Below are 17,039 nucleotides of genomic sequence, written 5' to 3'. Positions count from 1 at the left end.
CCCACTTCAAATTTAGTGCGAGAGGTGAAAATAGAGTAAACATGGGAAATATACCTCCATGACCTCCCCAAAGAACATCTCAAACTAGCATTAGTATTCCACCCATTCTCATCCAACCCAAACTTACTACGAATAACTCTATGCCATAAGGAATTATCTCTAAGGGGAAATGCCACAACCATTTAGCTAAAAGAGTGGCGTTCGTAAACACCAAATTACTAGGACCCAACCCCCCCCCCCCCCCTTTTTTAGACCAACAAACCTCTGCCTCCCAGCTAACTAAATGGTCCCTACAACTCCCCACACCAGACCACAAAAAAACTCTCATAATTCTCTAAAACTTGCTAGCAATCCCCACTGGAATTCTAAACACAGATTAAAACAAAAAAAAAGGTGGAATGCCAAAAAGACAAGCCTGGATGAGTGTAATTCTACCCGAAGAGAAAAAAAAGCACCCATCCAACCATCTAATCTCTTTGTCATCCTCTCCACTACTAGACTCCAAAAATCCACCCCTCTAGGATTCCCAAACCCTAAAAAAGTTAGGGCTAATCCAACAAGCCACACCCAACGTGCAGCCCAATCCCTAGTTCTCTCAACGGGTACATTTAAGGCTGCTAAACCACTCTTTCGCATATTAATTTTAACCACGAAAACGCTCTCAAACACTTGAAGTGCACCCAAAATTATTCTAAACAAAAGGTTATGATCATCAAGGAAGAAAAGGTAGCATTAGAAAATTGAAGATGAGAAATCTCCACCCCCTCATTCCCCACAACTGAAAGGCGTAGGACCCCATGAGTCCATGACACCTTACTAGACTCCAACAAGAGAGGGAAGTGATCGGAAGCAGTCCTATGAAGAGTGGTATGAGGGAGGTTATGAAACTCATCCTCCCACTCACTATAGAACAAAAATCTATCCAATCTACAAGCCACTGCTCTTCCCCCCACCCCTTTTCTCCCTACAGACCAAGTCAATGGCACATTCTCCCAAGGAGATCTCTCAACCCGCAGACCACCCAAATAATGCAATGACAAACCATCATTGATTCATGTTCTGCAAGACAAAAGATTGACATGGTCATCATTTCTACTGGGTGAATTTGTTCAGAACCATTCTCTTCATTTACATGATTTTTATAATGATAAATACATCGCCAGATATGTTGAATCTGACTTCTCAAATCAACCGTTTCCAAGTCACCCCGTGAATATGACAACCCCAAACAGCCAGAAAAACCTTGGCTCTCAAACCAGTTGATCCACAATCGACGGACATTGGTTTAGAGACAGAACCAGACATGCAGCCACTAACAGAATAAATCTGCTCACCAAACTCTAGCAACACAGAAAAATCATCAACTTAGAGATACAGAACAAAGAGAATAGTATCCACTAAATGGTATCAACCAAATAAATACAGAAATGAATAGCCAAAGCTAGAAATCAGAAATTCATTCAATATTACTTCTACATACAGAGACAGAAGCTAATATATAGAGATATTTGGAACAATCCCCCACGCATAGGCAACTACCAAAATGATGTTTTCTAGCCAAAATAAGAGAAATCATTGTAAATGGAACAAAAAAACTAAAACGACATAAAACTAGATTTTGTGCTTTCCAACAACAGACAGCCAAAGAAAATTTTGGGGTATTTAAGAGGGAGCACACACACACATATACACAACACATAAATTTCATTAAGAGAGAAAGATATCCAAAGAGAAGGATAAGAAATCCACCATAAAAACAGTAAATTACAATTAAAAAAAAAAGGAAAAAAGAATATTAATCACATCAAACAGCATCCCAATCACGTTGGAACTCAAAAGACACAACCTCTTAAAACAACCAGCAAAAAAAGCCTAATGTGATACCAAAAATTAGATACGATCCCAAAACAATGATAAAGAGAAAATCCTTCCATTAAAAATTCGAGCATCATTCTCCAATCAAATTCTTCATGGGAAAAAAAAAACACTCTGCACATCTCCACATCATATTAGCATCCATACTCCTCGAAAACCTCTGAAAGATGTAACTAGAAAACCTTCCCCCAACTCTCTCCAATGTCTATACAAACCAAACAATCTAGGCCAGAATCCCTGAGCAACAGAATAACGCAAAAACTTTAAATAATAAATAAAGATGAAAGCAGTCTCAAAATTCTCACAACATAAAACAAAAACATTTGGCTTCTAGGGCCTCCTACTCTACAACCACATTGTTGGTGTTAACACTATTAAGAAACATCAATCAAAAATAAATGCCTTAATGTTAGACTAAACTTTTTTTTTCATTTTTGAATAGAAAAATAAATTCATTAATGTAGATGCAAGAAAATTACAGAGAAAGGAGGATAAGATACCCTCCTAAATGACAAACAAAAGAAAAGAAACAATTACAATTACGTCAAAGGCCCTTTCCAGCCCCGCTGAAGATCCAACAACAAAATTCTTTGAAGAAACCCAAAGAAAGAGCCCAAAAAGAAGCCAAGAAGGTAACTCTATCCCAAAGAAAATGCAAGGAATTCATTCTTCCATTGAAAATCCTTGCATTCCTTTCAATCCACAACGTCCAAAAAATGCCAAAAACTGCACATAGCCATAATTCTATACCCCTCTTACTCCTCCCAAAACCTCTATACTGCACCAGCACGAAAACATCAATCACCTGGTGGCACACCAGTCTCCTCAAAAACTGAGGGAAAAAAAAAAAAAACCCATAGCTGCCTAGCCACCCAACAATAGAGAAACAAGTGGTCCCTCATCTGGTTTGCCTCCAAACACATGATACTAGTATCGGGCTTATGGCTTTGTAAGGTCTCCCCGTCTTGCAGCAAATCATTAGTAATTAAGCTTATTATGAGCCAAAGTCCACAAAAAATCCCTAAACCTAAAAGGAACCTTAGCCTTCCAAACAGATGGTTCAAGAGAAATTAAGAAGGGCTTGGCCTTTTAAACGATTGGTCAAGAAAAGATTTTGTGGAAAATGAACAATAAGAATCCAATTCAAATCCTTGAATCACCACCTATTCAAGGAACAAAAGAATCCAGCACTCACAACAATATGATCACATCCCTAACTCTCTCATTACAACAAAAACAAGAAGCCTTAAGTCCCACTAGGTGGGGTCGGCTACATGCATCTTTTTTCCACCAATTCACCCGATCAAGAGCGTTTTCCTCTATTAGATTAAGGGCTATTAAATCGTTCCACATTACCTCATTCCAAGTTAGTTTAGGCCTAACCCTACCCCATTTTCATGTCTGACACAATAACTAACTCACTTCTCCTTACAGGTGCTCTACTAGGCCTGCGTTTCAAATGCCCAAGCCATCTAAGTTATCCCTCCCTTATCTTGTTTTCAACTGGTGCTATGCCTAAATTATTACGTATATGTTCATTTCTTACTTTATGTTTTAATGTTAAACCACTTATCCACCTTAACATTCGCATCTCAGCAATTTTTATTTTTTGTACATGTTGTTTCCTAGTTGCCCTAACATTCTAAACCATAAAGCATAGTAGGCCATATAGCCGTCTAATAAAACCTTCCTTTTAATTTTAAGGGCAATCTATGATCACACAACACAACTAAAGCACTCCTCCATTTTACCCAACCTATTTTAAGTCTATGCACTACATTTTCTTCAATTTCCCCTTCAGCTTAACTCTCTCATTGAGATTTCAAAATAATGAAAATCTCAAGAAAGAGAGCCCCCTCTCAAAAGAATAATAAGCATTAATCGAGGCATTATTACATTGCCCTTTTACCTTCCAAATATTATGATGAATAGGAAAGATGTCAACGAACAAATAAAATGATAAAAAAGGATTTACAAGAAAACTGACCAAGGTATCTAAAACCCACATCCGAACTTCCCGAATACTAGAAAATCGCAAACATCAAAAAAGAATCCAAACCCAAACATTCCATTTAAAATATAATCAAGAAATAGAATCACTGGAAATTTACATTAAAGAAGAGATGCAGGTGTTAAGAAAGACTAAGAAAAGGAATACAAAAAGAAACATCACCCACCCAACCATCCTCCCAAAAGTGAACACAAGGCATCCCTCAAGTTTATAACAAATGAAAGAAAAGAAAAATGAACAAATCAGAAAAAATAAACCTCCAATGTTCCCCATATTAACATCCTGATGTGAGGAAGTGAACAAAGAAGGGAATAAAGCGAAAGATACGAGAGAAAGGGGAAGAAAGGAATCAAAGGATTCTTAGTAAGCCTCACCAGCAAGAGCAGCAACCGAATGCCCATATTTGCCCAAATTGACACAGTCCTTTACAGGATCAGTACCCCTTTCCTGTGAAGAAGATGCAACTGACCTCTCCTTTTCCAACTGCAGAGCAACTCTAGTAAGGTTACTTGAAAAGTTTTCTTCCAGCCTAGATGTGAAGTCTGCATATTTTCGCTCTTTACAAAGGCAAACAGCTCTGCAACCATGAACCCCTGACCCCTGATCTGTATCCTTCTTTAACTTGGAGGAACCAAATTCAGGCCCAAAGTCTTGCAAAGATTTATTCGCACTACAGGCTTTATTGCTAACAAAGGCAATGGGCTTAGTCTGGTTCAGATCAAAACCACGATTTGGAAGTGATGGGCTGGCTAAAGCATCAGTTTCCCCATTAATTTTACGAAAATCTAACACTGCACTTCCCAACAAGCGGCCCAGATGCAAAGAGATACTAATAATACTAGGCTCAACCCACTCAAAGCCCACAGCCTTCCATTTACAAGCCCCAACCCTAGCTGCTCTGAAGGTTGCTGAACGACCATCCACTCCACCAGGTACTACACCGCCTCCCAGCCTGCTGGTTATTTGGATTTGAACCTTCCATAATCACATCCTTCCAAGTTGGGCGAGCACCTGCAGGTTTCTTCCAATCAAATTATAGCAATCGCTAACCTTCTTTGCATCTAACCCCAACTCCAAAACTTCAATATTCTTTGCCAATTCCCATTCACGCCCGCTGGTATAAAAACAGAACTACCCTTGCCATTCGAAAGCAGTCCCAGTTCCAAGAATCTCCTTTTATGATTTGTTTTAATTGCCACCCAATGCAGGATTTTACCAAACTTATATCAAACGAACCACTTCAATCTTAAGACTGGAAAAGCATTTGCACACCCATCATGTAGCTGAATTGTGATCATAATCCACCCACTCTTATATCGGGATTTCTTCTTCAATTGAACAAAACCTCCTTTCCCAATCTTTTGCAAACCCAGATTGGAAGTCTTGCTTTCAGTCCACATGGACTTGATGGAGTTCTCCTCCATCTCTAACTTTGATTACATCTATGGAAAAGTAAAGGAGGAAAAAAAACAAGCAAGAGCAAGTCTTCAACAATTGCAACCTGCCACAGATGGATCATTTACCAAACAAAAATTCAATTAACCATCCAAATTAAATTGTCCCTAACACAACCCTATATTTGTAGGCAACCAAGAAACCTATAGATAAACAATTAAAAATTAAATAACAATCCTACATAAATTAAATATAGAAATAAAACCCCAAAATGACTAAAATATCCAAAGAAACCCTACATCAACTAAAATTCCTAAACTATCACATTTCCCAAACAAAGACAAATCTTTAATCTCTAAAATCTTTGAGTAGCATCTGTTCACCTTGAAATATATAGTAGCAACAACTCAACAGTCTAGAACAACTTCAACCAAGCAGCAAAATGAAGAATTGGTATGGACTATAATGCATCTTCAATCACCATTGAAAAGTTGCAAATAGATCTGCCAACTAAAGACTCATCGCTCAAAAGCTCTGAATCACCATATCATGGTTCCATGAGACAATACCAATGGACAAAACATAAGAGCTCAAAATGTAGAAGCACTAGTCTAGTGAAGTCATCTATGAGCATAGAAGCTCCAATGTACTTCAAAAATGTAACAAGTCCTCCAAACAAGAAATAAATTTAATATCCAAATCTAGTGTGAACACATCAAGTAAATATGCATCCAGTCCATATTCAAGAATTATAGTGTTCCATTAGATTTCGTTAAGGAACATAAGAAGGGGAAGGAGACTGGTGATAAAGGCACAGTTTCAAAGCATTTAGAAGGAATCAATCACTGTACATGCAAATCATTACGAGAACAAAGGGTAGACAACTGCGATTTATTCCATGGGTCAAATTGAGTTATTGAAAAAATGCGTTTCAGTCCCTGTAGTGAGTAGCTCAACCTGAATATTGATGCAAATCTCAACAATTAAGTCCAGGAACAAGCCAAGTTTGTGCCTGGCCTAGAAGAAGCATCAATTGTGTAGGGTTACTAAAGAGAATTCTAGGGACTCATCCTGATAACAAGATTTATGACTTCTGTCCACTGAAGGGTCAGGAAATTTTTTTTTTTTTTTTTTTTTTGGATAGCAAAAGAAAGTAATAATGGGAAAAGAATTTACAAGAGAGACGATGAGATATCTCCCAAATAAAATCCGGGAAAAATCAGAAAAAAAACAACTAAAACCTACAGAAAAATGAAAAACTCAACAAGCCAGCATATTCCTCCAATATCTTTGAATCTCCTGGAAAGTATTTCCTCTAAAAAAACAAATCAACACACCACAATGATGCTAAAAACTGAATTTTATCCCACACCAGCTCCCAAGTTAATTTTTTCCCAAAGAATATCCATGCATTGCTTTACATCCATATCACCCCATAAAATTACCTCCATAAGGCTGCCCTGTCCTTCCTTCCACCAAAACTTGTAAAAGAAATGGCTAGTAAGTCTTCCAACGATACAGGGCATACCCAACTCTAACCCATAATACCAAACTGCTTATTCCAAATCCTTCAATCAAAGTTGCAGTGTAAAAGGAGATGAGAAGCAGTGTCAGAGTCCTTGAAACAGAGCACAAAAACATCAGGAGAAGAAGCCTTCGAAGGTCTACTGAATTGCAACAAGTTGTTAGTATTTATTTTATTAAGAAAAACCAACCAAGTGAAAGTTTAAATTTTTGTGCACTAACAACATGCAAATCATATTTACAATGTCACTCAATAAAGCAATAATGCAGATGAAAATTTGAAACAATTGTTTGCTTATCTTCAACAAGTTGAGTGAGATGAACATTCTGAACAAGACTAGAAATTGCTCTAAGCTGATTAAACTCCCTAACATGGTAGGGTTTGTTCTTATGATTGGAAAAATAGAGAAATCTCTCAATTTCAAAAGTCATGTGATAAACCTCAAACCAAGTGAGGGATTTTTGGGTTTTGCCATGGAATTTGACCCTTCATTTTTTGGTCTAAACCTTCATGTGACATGGTGACAAACTTTGTGCTCTTATCCATAGTGCACCTAAACATATGATCATTAATTTGGTGAATATCCAGACACATTATAAGGCACAGTGTTTAAGGTTAGACAATTAGCTCTCGAGATACATTTATCTTTTAAGAAGGATTCCATTTTAGACCAAGTGGTAACAAATGGTTCTCTAAAGTACGCTAGATCCCTTTCAATCTTTTTCCAATTTTATTTTGAGAATCCAAAAAGTCTTGATTTGGCATAGTGCATGCATTGTCAGTAAAAAAATCCATACCAAATCAACAAAGCTCTGTACATTGACTAGCCAATCTAAGAAAAAGTGAGAGACAAAACAGCCATCAAAATCAAAGGGATCCCTAGTTTCAATCACTTGCTGAGAATTGCAACCACTCGAAAGCTAAGTGACGGACTTTTTTCTTGTAATAAATAAATAAAAAATAACGGGGTTGCAAGGATAAAAGTGAGGGAAACAAAATTAAGATTTGATGCAAGAAGGAAGGAAATGATTTTCTTTTTATATTAACGAGTACGATTGAGGAATGCACATATGTGTGGATGTGGTACAAATTTCCAAGCTTACCAATTAGATAAAAAAACATTAAATTCATTCTTAAAGAAGTATAAACACGTATAAAGGTCCACGTAGCCTAACAAAGTTCCTAGAAGAGTGTTTTCAAGTCTCAGTCAGATTTTTTTTGCAATTTCTCATAAATCTACCCAATTTCTTGTAGAAAACTCCATAATATCATGGAAAGTCTGGAATGGGTGCATTCTGGATCATAAAATCTACAATAATGCTGAAAAAATAAATTTTTCCACACTATTCTGAAAATCTCATGGAAAATCTTTAACTTCTCACAATAAAATGCAATTTCTCTTTGGTTTTCTTCAAAATATCACAGAAAATATCAATTTATCACAAACAGATTCAACTTTCCTTGAATATACTTGAAAATCTAACTATAGGATCCATTTCAGCCTTGCTATCATCAAAATATCACAAAGACAGTCAAAAAATCATGGACTAAGCTCAATTTCTTGTATCTGACATCAACCACTCATGTGCAATCAAATATCTTTCCTCTGGTTGAAATAACTTAGTTGGCTATTAGGTAAGGGCAAATGGGTTGGACTATTTGAGTATGGGTTATTTGGTATGTCAACTAGGTTGAACTATCAAAGGAGATTTTCAGATGAAGGCTTACAGTTGTGACAAAGTGGAAGCTGTGGCAATGGGATTCTCTTATGCAAGCTAACTTGATGATAGGGATGGGAGATGACAGTAGAGGGGCTATGATGATCAAAAGGGTTTGATAGTGGAAAAAGCTTCCAACAATGGGAGAGTTGCAACAATGGAAAATCAAGCTACATCAATTAACTAGGGCTGTGGGAAAGCTGCAACGGTCGGGGATTCTCACAATATGAAAGGTTTGGTTATAAAAAGAAGGGACTTCCAGGTAAGAGTGAGTTGCACATAAAGAGAGAAAAAGATTGATATAGGGATCAAAGCTAGGGCAAATTCAATTAACCATTCAAATTAAATCATCACTTAGATCCACAAGTACAAAATAATCTCAAAGTAATCACAAACAAAACTAATGGTAATTAAATATCAAAATAAAAACCCAAAATTAACTAAAATACTTAAATATCTATTTCCTAAATAGAGATAATTAAGGCATGAAGCATATTGCAGCCTATACCTAACAGCTTAAGCTTTTAGATAAAGTGGTTATCTAACACGATATCTAAGCCAAGGTTTCCAGGAGGTTTTGGGTTCTGGTCTTGCTGCCTGCATTTATTATGTGGTGGTTAAAAATTATCTAATTCCTTGTAATGGGTGAAAGACAGAGAAGCAGCCATATAGAGATTGAAAGAGTGAGTTTGCTTATAGAGAGAGAAAGAGATTGATATAGGGATCAAAGCTAGGGCAAATTCAATTAACCATTCAAATTAAATCATCTCTTAGATCCACAAGTACAAAATAATCTCAAAGTAATCACAAATCATAACATAACCAATGGTAATTAAAATATCAAAATCAAAACCCAAAATTAACTAACATACTTAAATATCTATTTCTTAAATTGAGATTATTAAGGCATGATGTACGTTGTGGCCCACAATTTAACAGCTTAAGCCTTTAGGTATAGCGGTAATCTAACACGTTATCTGAGCCATGGTTGCCAGGAGGTCCTGGGTTTATGCCTTGCTGCCTGCATTTATTGTGTGGTGGTTAAAAATTATCTAATTCCCTGTAATGGGTGTTATTTATCCTTTGTTTATCTCTCCACGTGCAATTGGGCTGCACATTTGGGGGAGTACTAAGATTTGATATACATTGCTGGCCATGTGAAATCATAATGAATAATTTCTGTATTTCTTGAATTCTATTTTGTACAAGCCAATACACAATACTTATAATACAACTAAATATGGAAACAATCTCCTAAAATAATCTCTCAATAATATACAATCCTCTACATAAATATCCCCTAAACCACTTCAAGATACTCGGGATTTCTACACTCCCCCTCAAGTTGGATCATAGATATTGATCATATCCAACTTGCAGATGAAATCATCAAATCTTTGTCGGGCTAACCCTTTGGTAAAGATGTCTACTATTTATTCCTTGGTAGGTACATAAGTCATACAAATGGTTCCTTCTTCAACCTTCTCTTTGATAAAGTGTTGGTCCACTTCTACATGCTTAGTCTTGTCATGTTGAACTGGATTGAGAGAGATACTGCTAGCTGCTTTGTTATCACAGTATAGTTTGATAGGGAATTTCACCGGGATCTATAATTCTTCCAAGAGTTTTCGTAACTACAGTCCTTCACATATCCCTTGTGCAACTGCCCTAAATTCAACTTCAGCACTACTTCAAGCCACTACATTCTGTTTTGTACTCCTCCAAGTCACCAAATTTCCCTATACAAAGGTGCAATATCTAGTGTTAGAGCTTCTATCTTCCGCTGATCCTGCCCAATCCGCATCTGTGAAAACTTCTATTTCCTTGCTTTCACACTTCTTGAAGAAGAATCCTTTGCCCGGAGAGCCCTTGAGATACCTAAGGATCTTGTACACAGCATCTAGGTGAGTCCTTTTTGGTGAATGCATGTGTTGGCTTACCAAACTTACTGCAAATGCAATGCCGAGTCTGGTATGTGATAGGTAGATTAGTTACCAACCAATATCTGATACCTCTCGTTTTCAACCGATATTTCGCAGTTTTCAACTCTCTTTACCGCTTCAATGGGGGTTTCACTAGGTTTGCATCCAAGCATGCTAGTTTCGGTTAGGAGATCAAGGATATACTTTCGCTGAGAGACACCGATACCCTTTTTTGATCTAGCAACTTCCATTCCCAAGAATTACCGCATTCGTCCCAGGTCTTTAACTTCAAACTCAATAGCTAGGACTTTCAATCTCCCGAGTTATCATCATCTTACTCTTCATCATCAAAATTTTCTTCTCCAACATCTTTTTCCTCATTTGTATCCTCTACACTACCCACTTGGATCTCATCCTCACCTACAAGTTCCAACACTATAGTCCAGCCCCTAGCAGTGCTAGATGAAGCTCTTCCTCTAGAAGATGACGACACATTTGCACTTAATCTTGATCTAGAGCGATACAGGGGATTATTTACTCCAACAGCTTTGGCAACAGTGCCCCATGTCAAAAGATCATCTTCAAACACAAGCTCATCATCCTCATTGGAATCACCATCCATCCTACCAATCAGCCACTCATTACTATCATCAATGTTGTTTAGAAGGATGGGATCAATGGTGTCACACTTGTTGCATCAATGCCTCAAAGATCGAATATATATTCACAAATACAAATCATTCAAGCGTTGCTGGGCTAGCCTATTTCTCCTTTTGCTATGAACTGCAAGAAGTTTAAAGTAATATAGAAAAATAATGATTCTAAAAAGTTGTAGACTAGTAGTTCATGTTCTTTATCCATGATATCCTAATGACTTGCATGTTGGAATATGCTCAAATTTCTTTTGCAACCGGTAGCACTACACATGAGGCTAAGGATTTTCAAAGCAAACTTTTGCAAGTTTGGAGCTGATGATCCAAATGATATCCACCATTGTCCTATTATTAAATAAATTTCAAATGAATACCTATTAGCTAAGTAGAAAAAATATTTTGGATTGAAAGAGGTAGTAAAAATGCCACTTTATCCAGTGCTTTTGTCTTCCTTTGTCTCACTGCCAAATCAATTCCAAAGAGGCCACTAGCACTAGTGTAATTTTCCAACTCATTTAAAACTTTATCTTGCAATTCAGGGTTGCCACAAACCTTATAATGCATTTGTACACACCTGTCATGATTTCATCTTACGAAATGTGAGGGTTTGAATTGTAAAATTTTGGGTTCAAGTAGCATGCAGCTGCATGCAAAGATTGATGGAGTTGGCATCCCCACCTCATGTCAATAATTTCAAATGCCTCCTTGAATTTATCCTCTCTCACACAAAAACTTGGCTATGGCTTTCTTAGCCCTGTCCATCGCTTCATAAATATATCCCATTGCAGGTTTCTTTTCCCCATCAACCAAATGGAGTACACGGACAAGTGGACCTGTCAATTTAAGAGCATAGACAATGGTACTCCAAAAGGTAGGCATCAAAACAATACTAGCTACTCTTATGCCAGCTGCCTCCTTCACCCATTTACTAATATTTTCAATCTTCAGAAGTAAACATCTTCCTCAAGTTTTTTTTTTGGAGGTGTATCAAACAAAGAGTGATGAAGGCAATTGCAAATATTGAAATTGCAGGCCTTAGTAACTCCTTTCCTCCTGTGAATTGCTGCATCAAGGTCACCACACTAGCACAGTTACAAATATAAGCATTCAAAAGCATTGCCCTTTTCAAAGGTGTGTGAATTGTAGGCATCTTCCCAATATCCTCCAATATTAAATCAAGGCAATGGGCATCACACGGTGTCCAATATAAATATGGCCTCTTTGCTTCCAACAATCTCCTTATTCAGCCATTAAAATATTAAATAAGCAATATATACATTATAAAATTTAGTTCCTAAGAATAAGCTCTTACCTGCTGCAACATAGTTTGAGGCATTATCAATCACTACTTGAATCAATCACATTTGATATTCCAATTTCCTCCGCCATCTCATCAAGTAATCTATACATTCTATCTGCATGCTTAACAATATTAGAAGCATCAATAGACTTGATGAACACAGATACCTTTGAAGAGTTCACTACGAAGTTTATTATGTCCTTATTAGCAATCAAAACCCTCCAACCATCACACATAATTGAGCATCCATATTTTGCCCATTTCTCCTTATGGGCCTTCATCAACTCTCTAATTCAACTTACTTCCTTCTTTAGGAAAGGAACTCTTACTTAATAATAGCTAAGCAGCTTTATTCCGAGACCATATTGCCCAATCGATTCAAGTGTACTGCAATGCTCTCCAAACATAGAGCGTTAAATGGCACTCCAGCATCATACATCCATCTAGCAAAATCTGCCATTGCCTTTTGTCTTAATTATTTCTTGCACACCTCATTTTTGCTTCATCTTCCTTTCTTTCCTAGCTTGAACCGCTTTCTTTGGATCAAGAGTAAAAACAAGTCTATAGGCCCTTTTTGTTTTGGTTTATTCAAGGTGGATTGGTATGAACTTCAACTTCCACTGCTAAACACTCACTTGCCATGAGGGTCAATTTCCTAAATTTCATCCCCTTCATCTTCGCCATAACAATCAATGTCATCAAAGTCAAGCAATAACTCATTTTCCTCCTTTGTATCTTTCTTCAACATGTACTCCCTAATCTCACGAACATGAGGAGGGCACTCATATTTTTACATTTCAAAATCCTCCAACAATATGTTGTTTTGCCCGAAATATTCCTCCCTTTGTGACTTTGCCACAAAAATTGCAAGTCAAATTATTTCTATTTTTTTTATCTTCCAAATGTGCATACTTCCATGTAGGATCTTTCTTTGCAGAGCCAGAGCTTTCAGAATCCATTTAAGATTTAAGCCCTGTTATCCTAAATGCAAAAGAAGTGTATGCTATATTTCAGAAATAAACTGAAATTGATAAACAAATTAAATTCAGGAAAATGTATAGTTTATATACTGTATTTCCAAAAAAAAAAAACAGCAACTGAATTCAGTAAAAAATGTATATATTAACTTGCGTAAAACTACAATACTACATAATTAATTAATTTCATATTATATAATATATTAACTTGCATTTAAGTGTTTAACCAGCCAAGAGCAGGGCAGTCTGCTAGCCACCAGCAGCAGCAAAATATTGAGCCCAGAGGCTAAGTTTCGAAGAAGAAAAAGAGGAATAAGAAGAAGAAGATCAGGCAGTGATCCCAACATGGTTGAGACTCAATCACTCAAGACTTAGTTTCGAAGAACTGAAGAAGAAGAAGAAGAAGAAGTAGATGAAGAAGAAGAAGAATATGATGATGAAGAAGAAGAACATAGCAGTGAGCCCTCGAAGTCGAAAAAGAAGAAGAAGAGAAAAGGAAGAAGAAGACAAATTACCTGCTTGAAACAGCCTGACGACTCAAGAAGACGATGTAAAGGCTCTAGCTCACGAGTGACAAAGACAAAGGCTCTGGCGATTACGACTCACTGGTTCAAAGCCTCTTGCTTGTTCGATGGCTCTGCCAAAAACTCTCTAGCTGGCGAAGGCTAGAAGACTCAAAGACAAAGGTTCTGTCTGCTGGTTCGAAGGCTCAAAGAAAACGGGCTCTGGCCAAGGCTTGAAGACTCAAAGACGAAGGGCTCTCTTTTGCTGGTTCGAAGCCTCTCTTGCACTAGGGCTAAGCTCTCTTTTGCTGGCTCTGGCTTGAAGTAAAATATTTTCTTAAAAGGTTAAAAAAAAATAAGGTTAAAGGTCAGATCTAGTGAGGCGCAAGTCACTCAACCTTGCACCTATGTGCACCTCACTGCGCCTCATGCAAGTCACCTCACCTCAGCCCTGGTGAGGCATTAGCTCCATTGCCTCTCTGCGCCTCGCACCTAGGTGCACCTCAGGCACGCTTTTGACTACTATGCATGCCACTTGCACATCATCATTGCTATACATGAAAAAAGGTTCTCTGTGCTTTGTTTTTATTTTACATATCACAAAATTATTCTTTTTTTAGATGGTCTGTCCAAGCCAAAGCTTTAACCATGAGGGAGGCAAAGAAAATCAAGCCACCACAGTGGAAGAATAGGATTTAGAGGAATGAAGTAAATAAAAGTATGAAACAAAGATCTATAAGGGAAAACACCACCAGCTCTGGAATCTGGATTGTTCCATCCAGCAGAAGAAGAAGAAGAAGAAGATGATGAAAAAGGGGGTAGAGGGGAGAGTACCAACATTGTATCTACATATATGTTACAGCACCAATCTAGTCCATTTTTTACGCATTTTTGGGCTAATTTTGATCAAAAAAAATATATAAGCTTAATCAGTTTACAATTTGTAAAGCACTCGTTAAAAAACACAAATGTACACACAAATTATTAGCTTAAATGAGGTCATTTAACACTTTTCTCCCAAGTAAAAGGAGCATTGAAAGAGAGCAATTAGGATCATTTATGCATAATAAGAAGTAAAGTAAATAGAGAATAATAAGCACATACCTTCCCCAATCACCTAAGACAGGCCCTGCACCAGCTGCCCGAGCTTCTCTACCATCTTCTGTAAATCCATAAGCAATGGTTCCTGTACCAGCAATCAAAACACATCCATGAAGCCTTCCCATTGTGCCACTTGCCAGAGCTGCCACAGCATCATTATGAACATATAGCCGTACATGGCTGGGGAATATATCCCTAAATAAATGTAAAGAAAGCATGTTTAAAACCAAAAGAATAATAATTAGGTGATAATATGCAGATAAAGAAAAGGAGGCATCAAAATGTTTTAGCTCCAGCCTTCAGTTAAGGAAAAGAAAACACACACAAGTAACAAGTATGTAGAATTTAACGTAGAATGTAATAAAGAAGGATTTGCAAGAGAAGGTCATGCCACGAAGCAGATAAACCACACCACCTTGATTTCAATATTCACTAGAATCTCCTCTAATAAAAAGTCGCAAAACACATAATTAGTATGCTATTAAACAGTTTTCAGCACAGACACAGTACACATCATATATAATTCTCCCAGAACTCATGGTTTAATACATATTCTAGACCTAAGATACAGTACATACAACTGATGCACAATTGAACTTTTTTTTGGCAATTGTTTCAAATATGAGAGGTCTAAGATTAGAGAGAAGAGAGCAATAATATACTCTGCATAGACAAAATACTTAAAATGTTTCCGTGGAAAATCACTAGTCTTTCGTTGTTTGGATAAGTTGAAATATTGCAATAAATGGAGAACCCTGGAATAGGTAGGTCTCATTTTCTGTTAATAATAAATTCTGCCTACAATAAATGATGTTTATACCCTTACTAAATTGCTAACTAATAACACCGCTCCTCAATCTGGATAATATATATCATATGCTCCAAGCTAGTTATGAATGAACTTAACTGCATATAGCCTCAAAAGACTTGGTAAATAAATCAGCCAATTGAAATTCAAACTTCACATAAATGGTTGTAATGAACTTTTCTACTAGTTTCTCTTGAGAAAAAATGACAATAAACCTCAATGTGCGTTGTCCTCTATTGGAAAACTGGATTATCAATATGAATAGGAGCTTGATTATCATACATCATCTCCATAGGCTATGAATGCTAGAACCTAAGCTATTCCAACATATTCTTGAACCAAACAATTAACTAGCAGTATGTGTTATGGCTCTATACTCATACCCTGCATTTGACCTTAAAATTACAGTTTGCTTCTTACTATTCCAAGATATCAAGTTGCCAAAAACAAACCTAGTGTGGAGTAGTGGACCTCTGTCAAAGGGTCAGCCAGTCTAATATGCATGTGTGTCCCTGAACATGTATGTGTCCATGATCCTGAAAAAAGTGGGCGCCCTTAAGACATCAAAAGATAAGAATAACAGCATTCCAATGACTAATTCGAGGAGATTCAAGGAACTAACTCAGTACACTGGTGGCAAGCCCTAGTAGCTATAAGATAATTCAACGTTCCAACAAGCCTTTGTTATCATCTTGATCAGTTAACAGTTCACCCTCATCATACATTAGCATGCTACTAAGGTCCATGGGTGCATTAACAAGCTTGCATCGTACAAGCCCCATCTCATCCAAAAAAACAAGAACATTTTTTCATGATAGGACAGTCTCCATAAAAGATCTAGATACCTCGATCCCCAGCAAGAACTTCAATGATTCTAGATCAATAATCAAATTGTAAGAACTGATTCAAATTTTTTACACCCTGACTATGTCCCTTGTGATGATAAAATTGTCCATAAACAATCAGAAATATCCAAACTACATGACAATACTCCATAGAATATTAAATGATCCACTGCATATCTCCAAAGGCCAAATCAAGCACCAAGGCACAAAATCAACCAAACCCTGCTCTAGGAGACGGCTTTAGGCAATACAGAAACCTTTTGAGTTGACAAACCAACCAACTCCACCTGAACAACAAACTGAAGAGGTTTCTCCATATAGACCTCTTCTTGAAGATAATTGTAGAGAAAGACATTCTTGACATCAAACTAGTGTAGAAGTCAATGGCATGTAGTCATGAGCAAAC

The 17,039-nt window shown here is 37.1% G+C and overlaps 1 protein-coding gene across 12 annotated transcripts in view; it reads right to left on the bottom strand.

The window, feature by feature from the left end:
* Window positions 1–17,039, bottom strand: part of LOC131149059 (uncharacterized) — a 57,878-nt gene that overhangs the window by 24,706 nt on the left and 16,133 nt on the right. For 5 of the 12 annotated variants that reach the window (XM_058099119.1, XM_058099120.1, XM_058099121.1 and 2 more), the window contains one exon: window positions 14,984–15,122. In XM_058099119.1, the coding sequence (XP_057955102.1) occupies window positions 14,984–15,122 (139 nt within the window). Of the gene's footprint in view, window positions 1–14,983; window positions 15,176–17,039 lie in introns of all 12 variants that reach the window. The other 7 variants (XM_058099117.1, XM_058099118.1, XM_058099115.1 and 4 more) reach the window with 2 other exon arrangements.

This window comes from Malania oleifera, chromosome 2 (genome assembly GCF_029873635.1).
Source record: "Malania oleifera isolate guangnan ecotype guangnan chromosome 2, ASM2987363v1, whole genome shotgun sequence".
In the NCBI taxonomy this organism is placed as follows: Eukaryota; Viridiplantae; Streptophyta; class Magnoliopsida; order Santalales; family Ximeniaceae; genus Malania; species Malania oleifera.
Note: the sequence above shows the minus strand (reverse complement) of the source record. Positions and strands in the feature narration are given on the sequence as shown.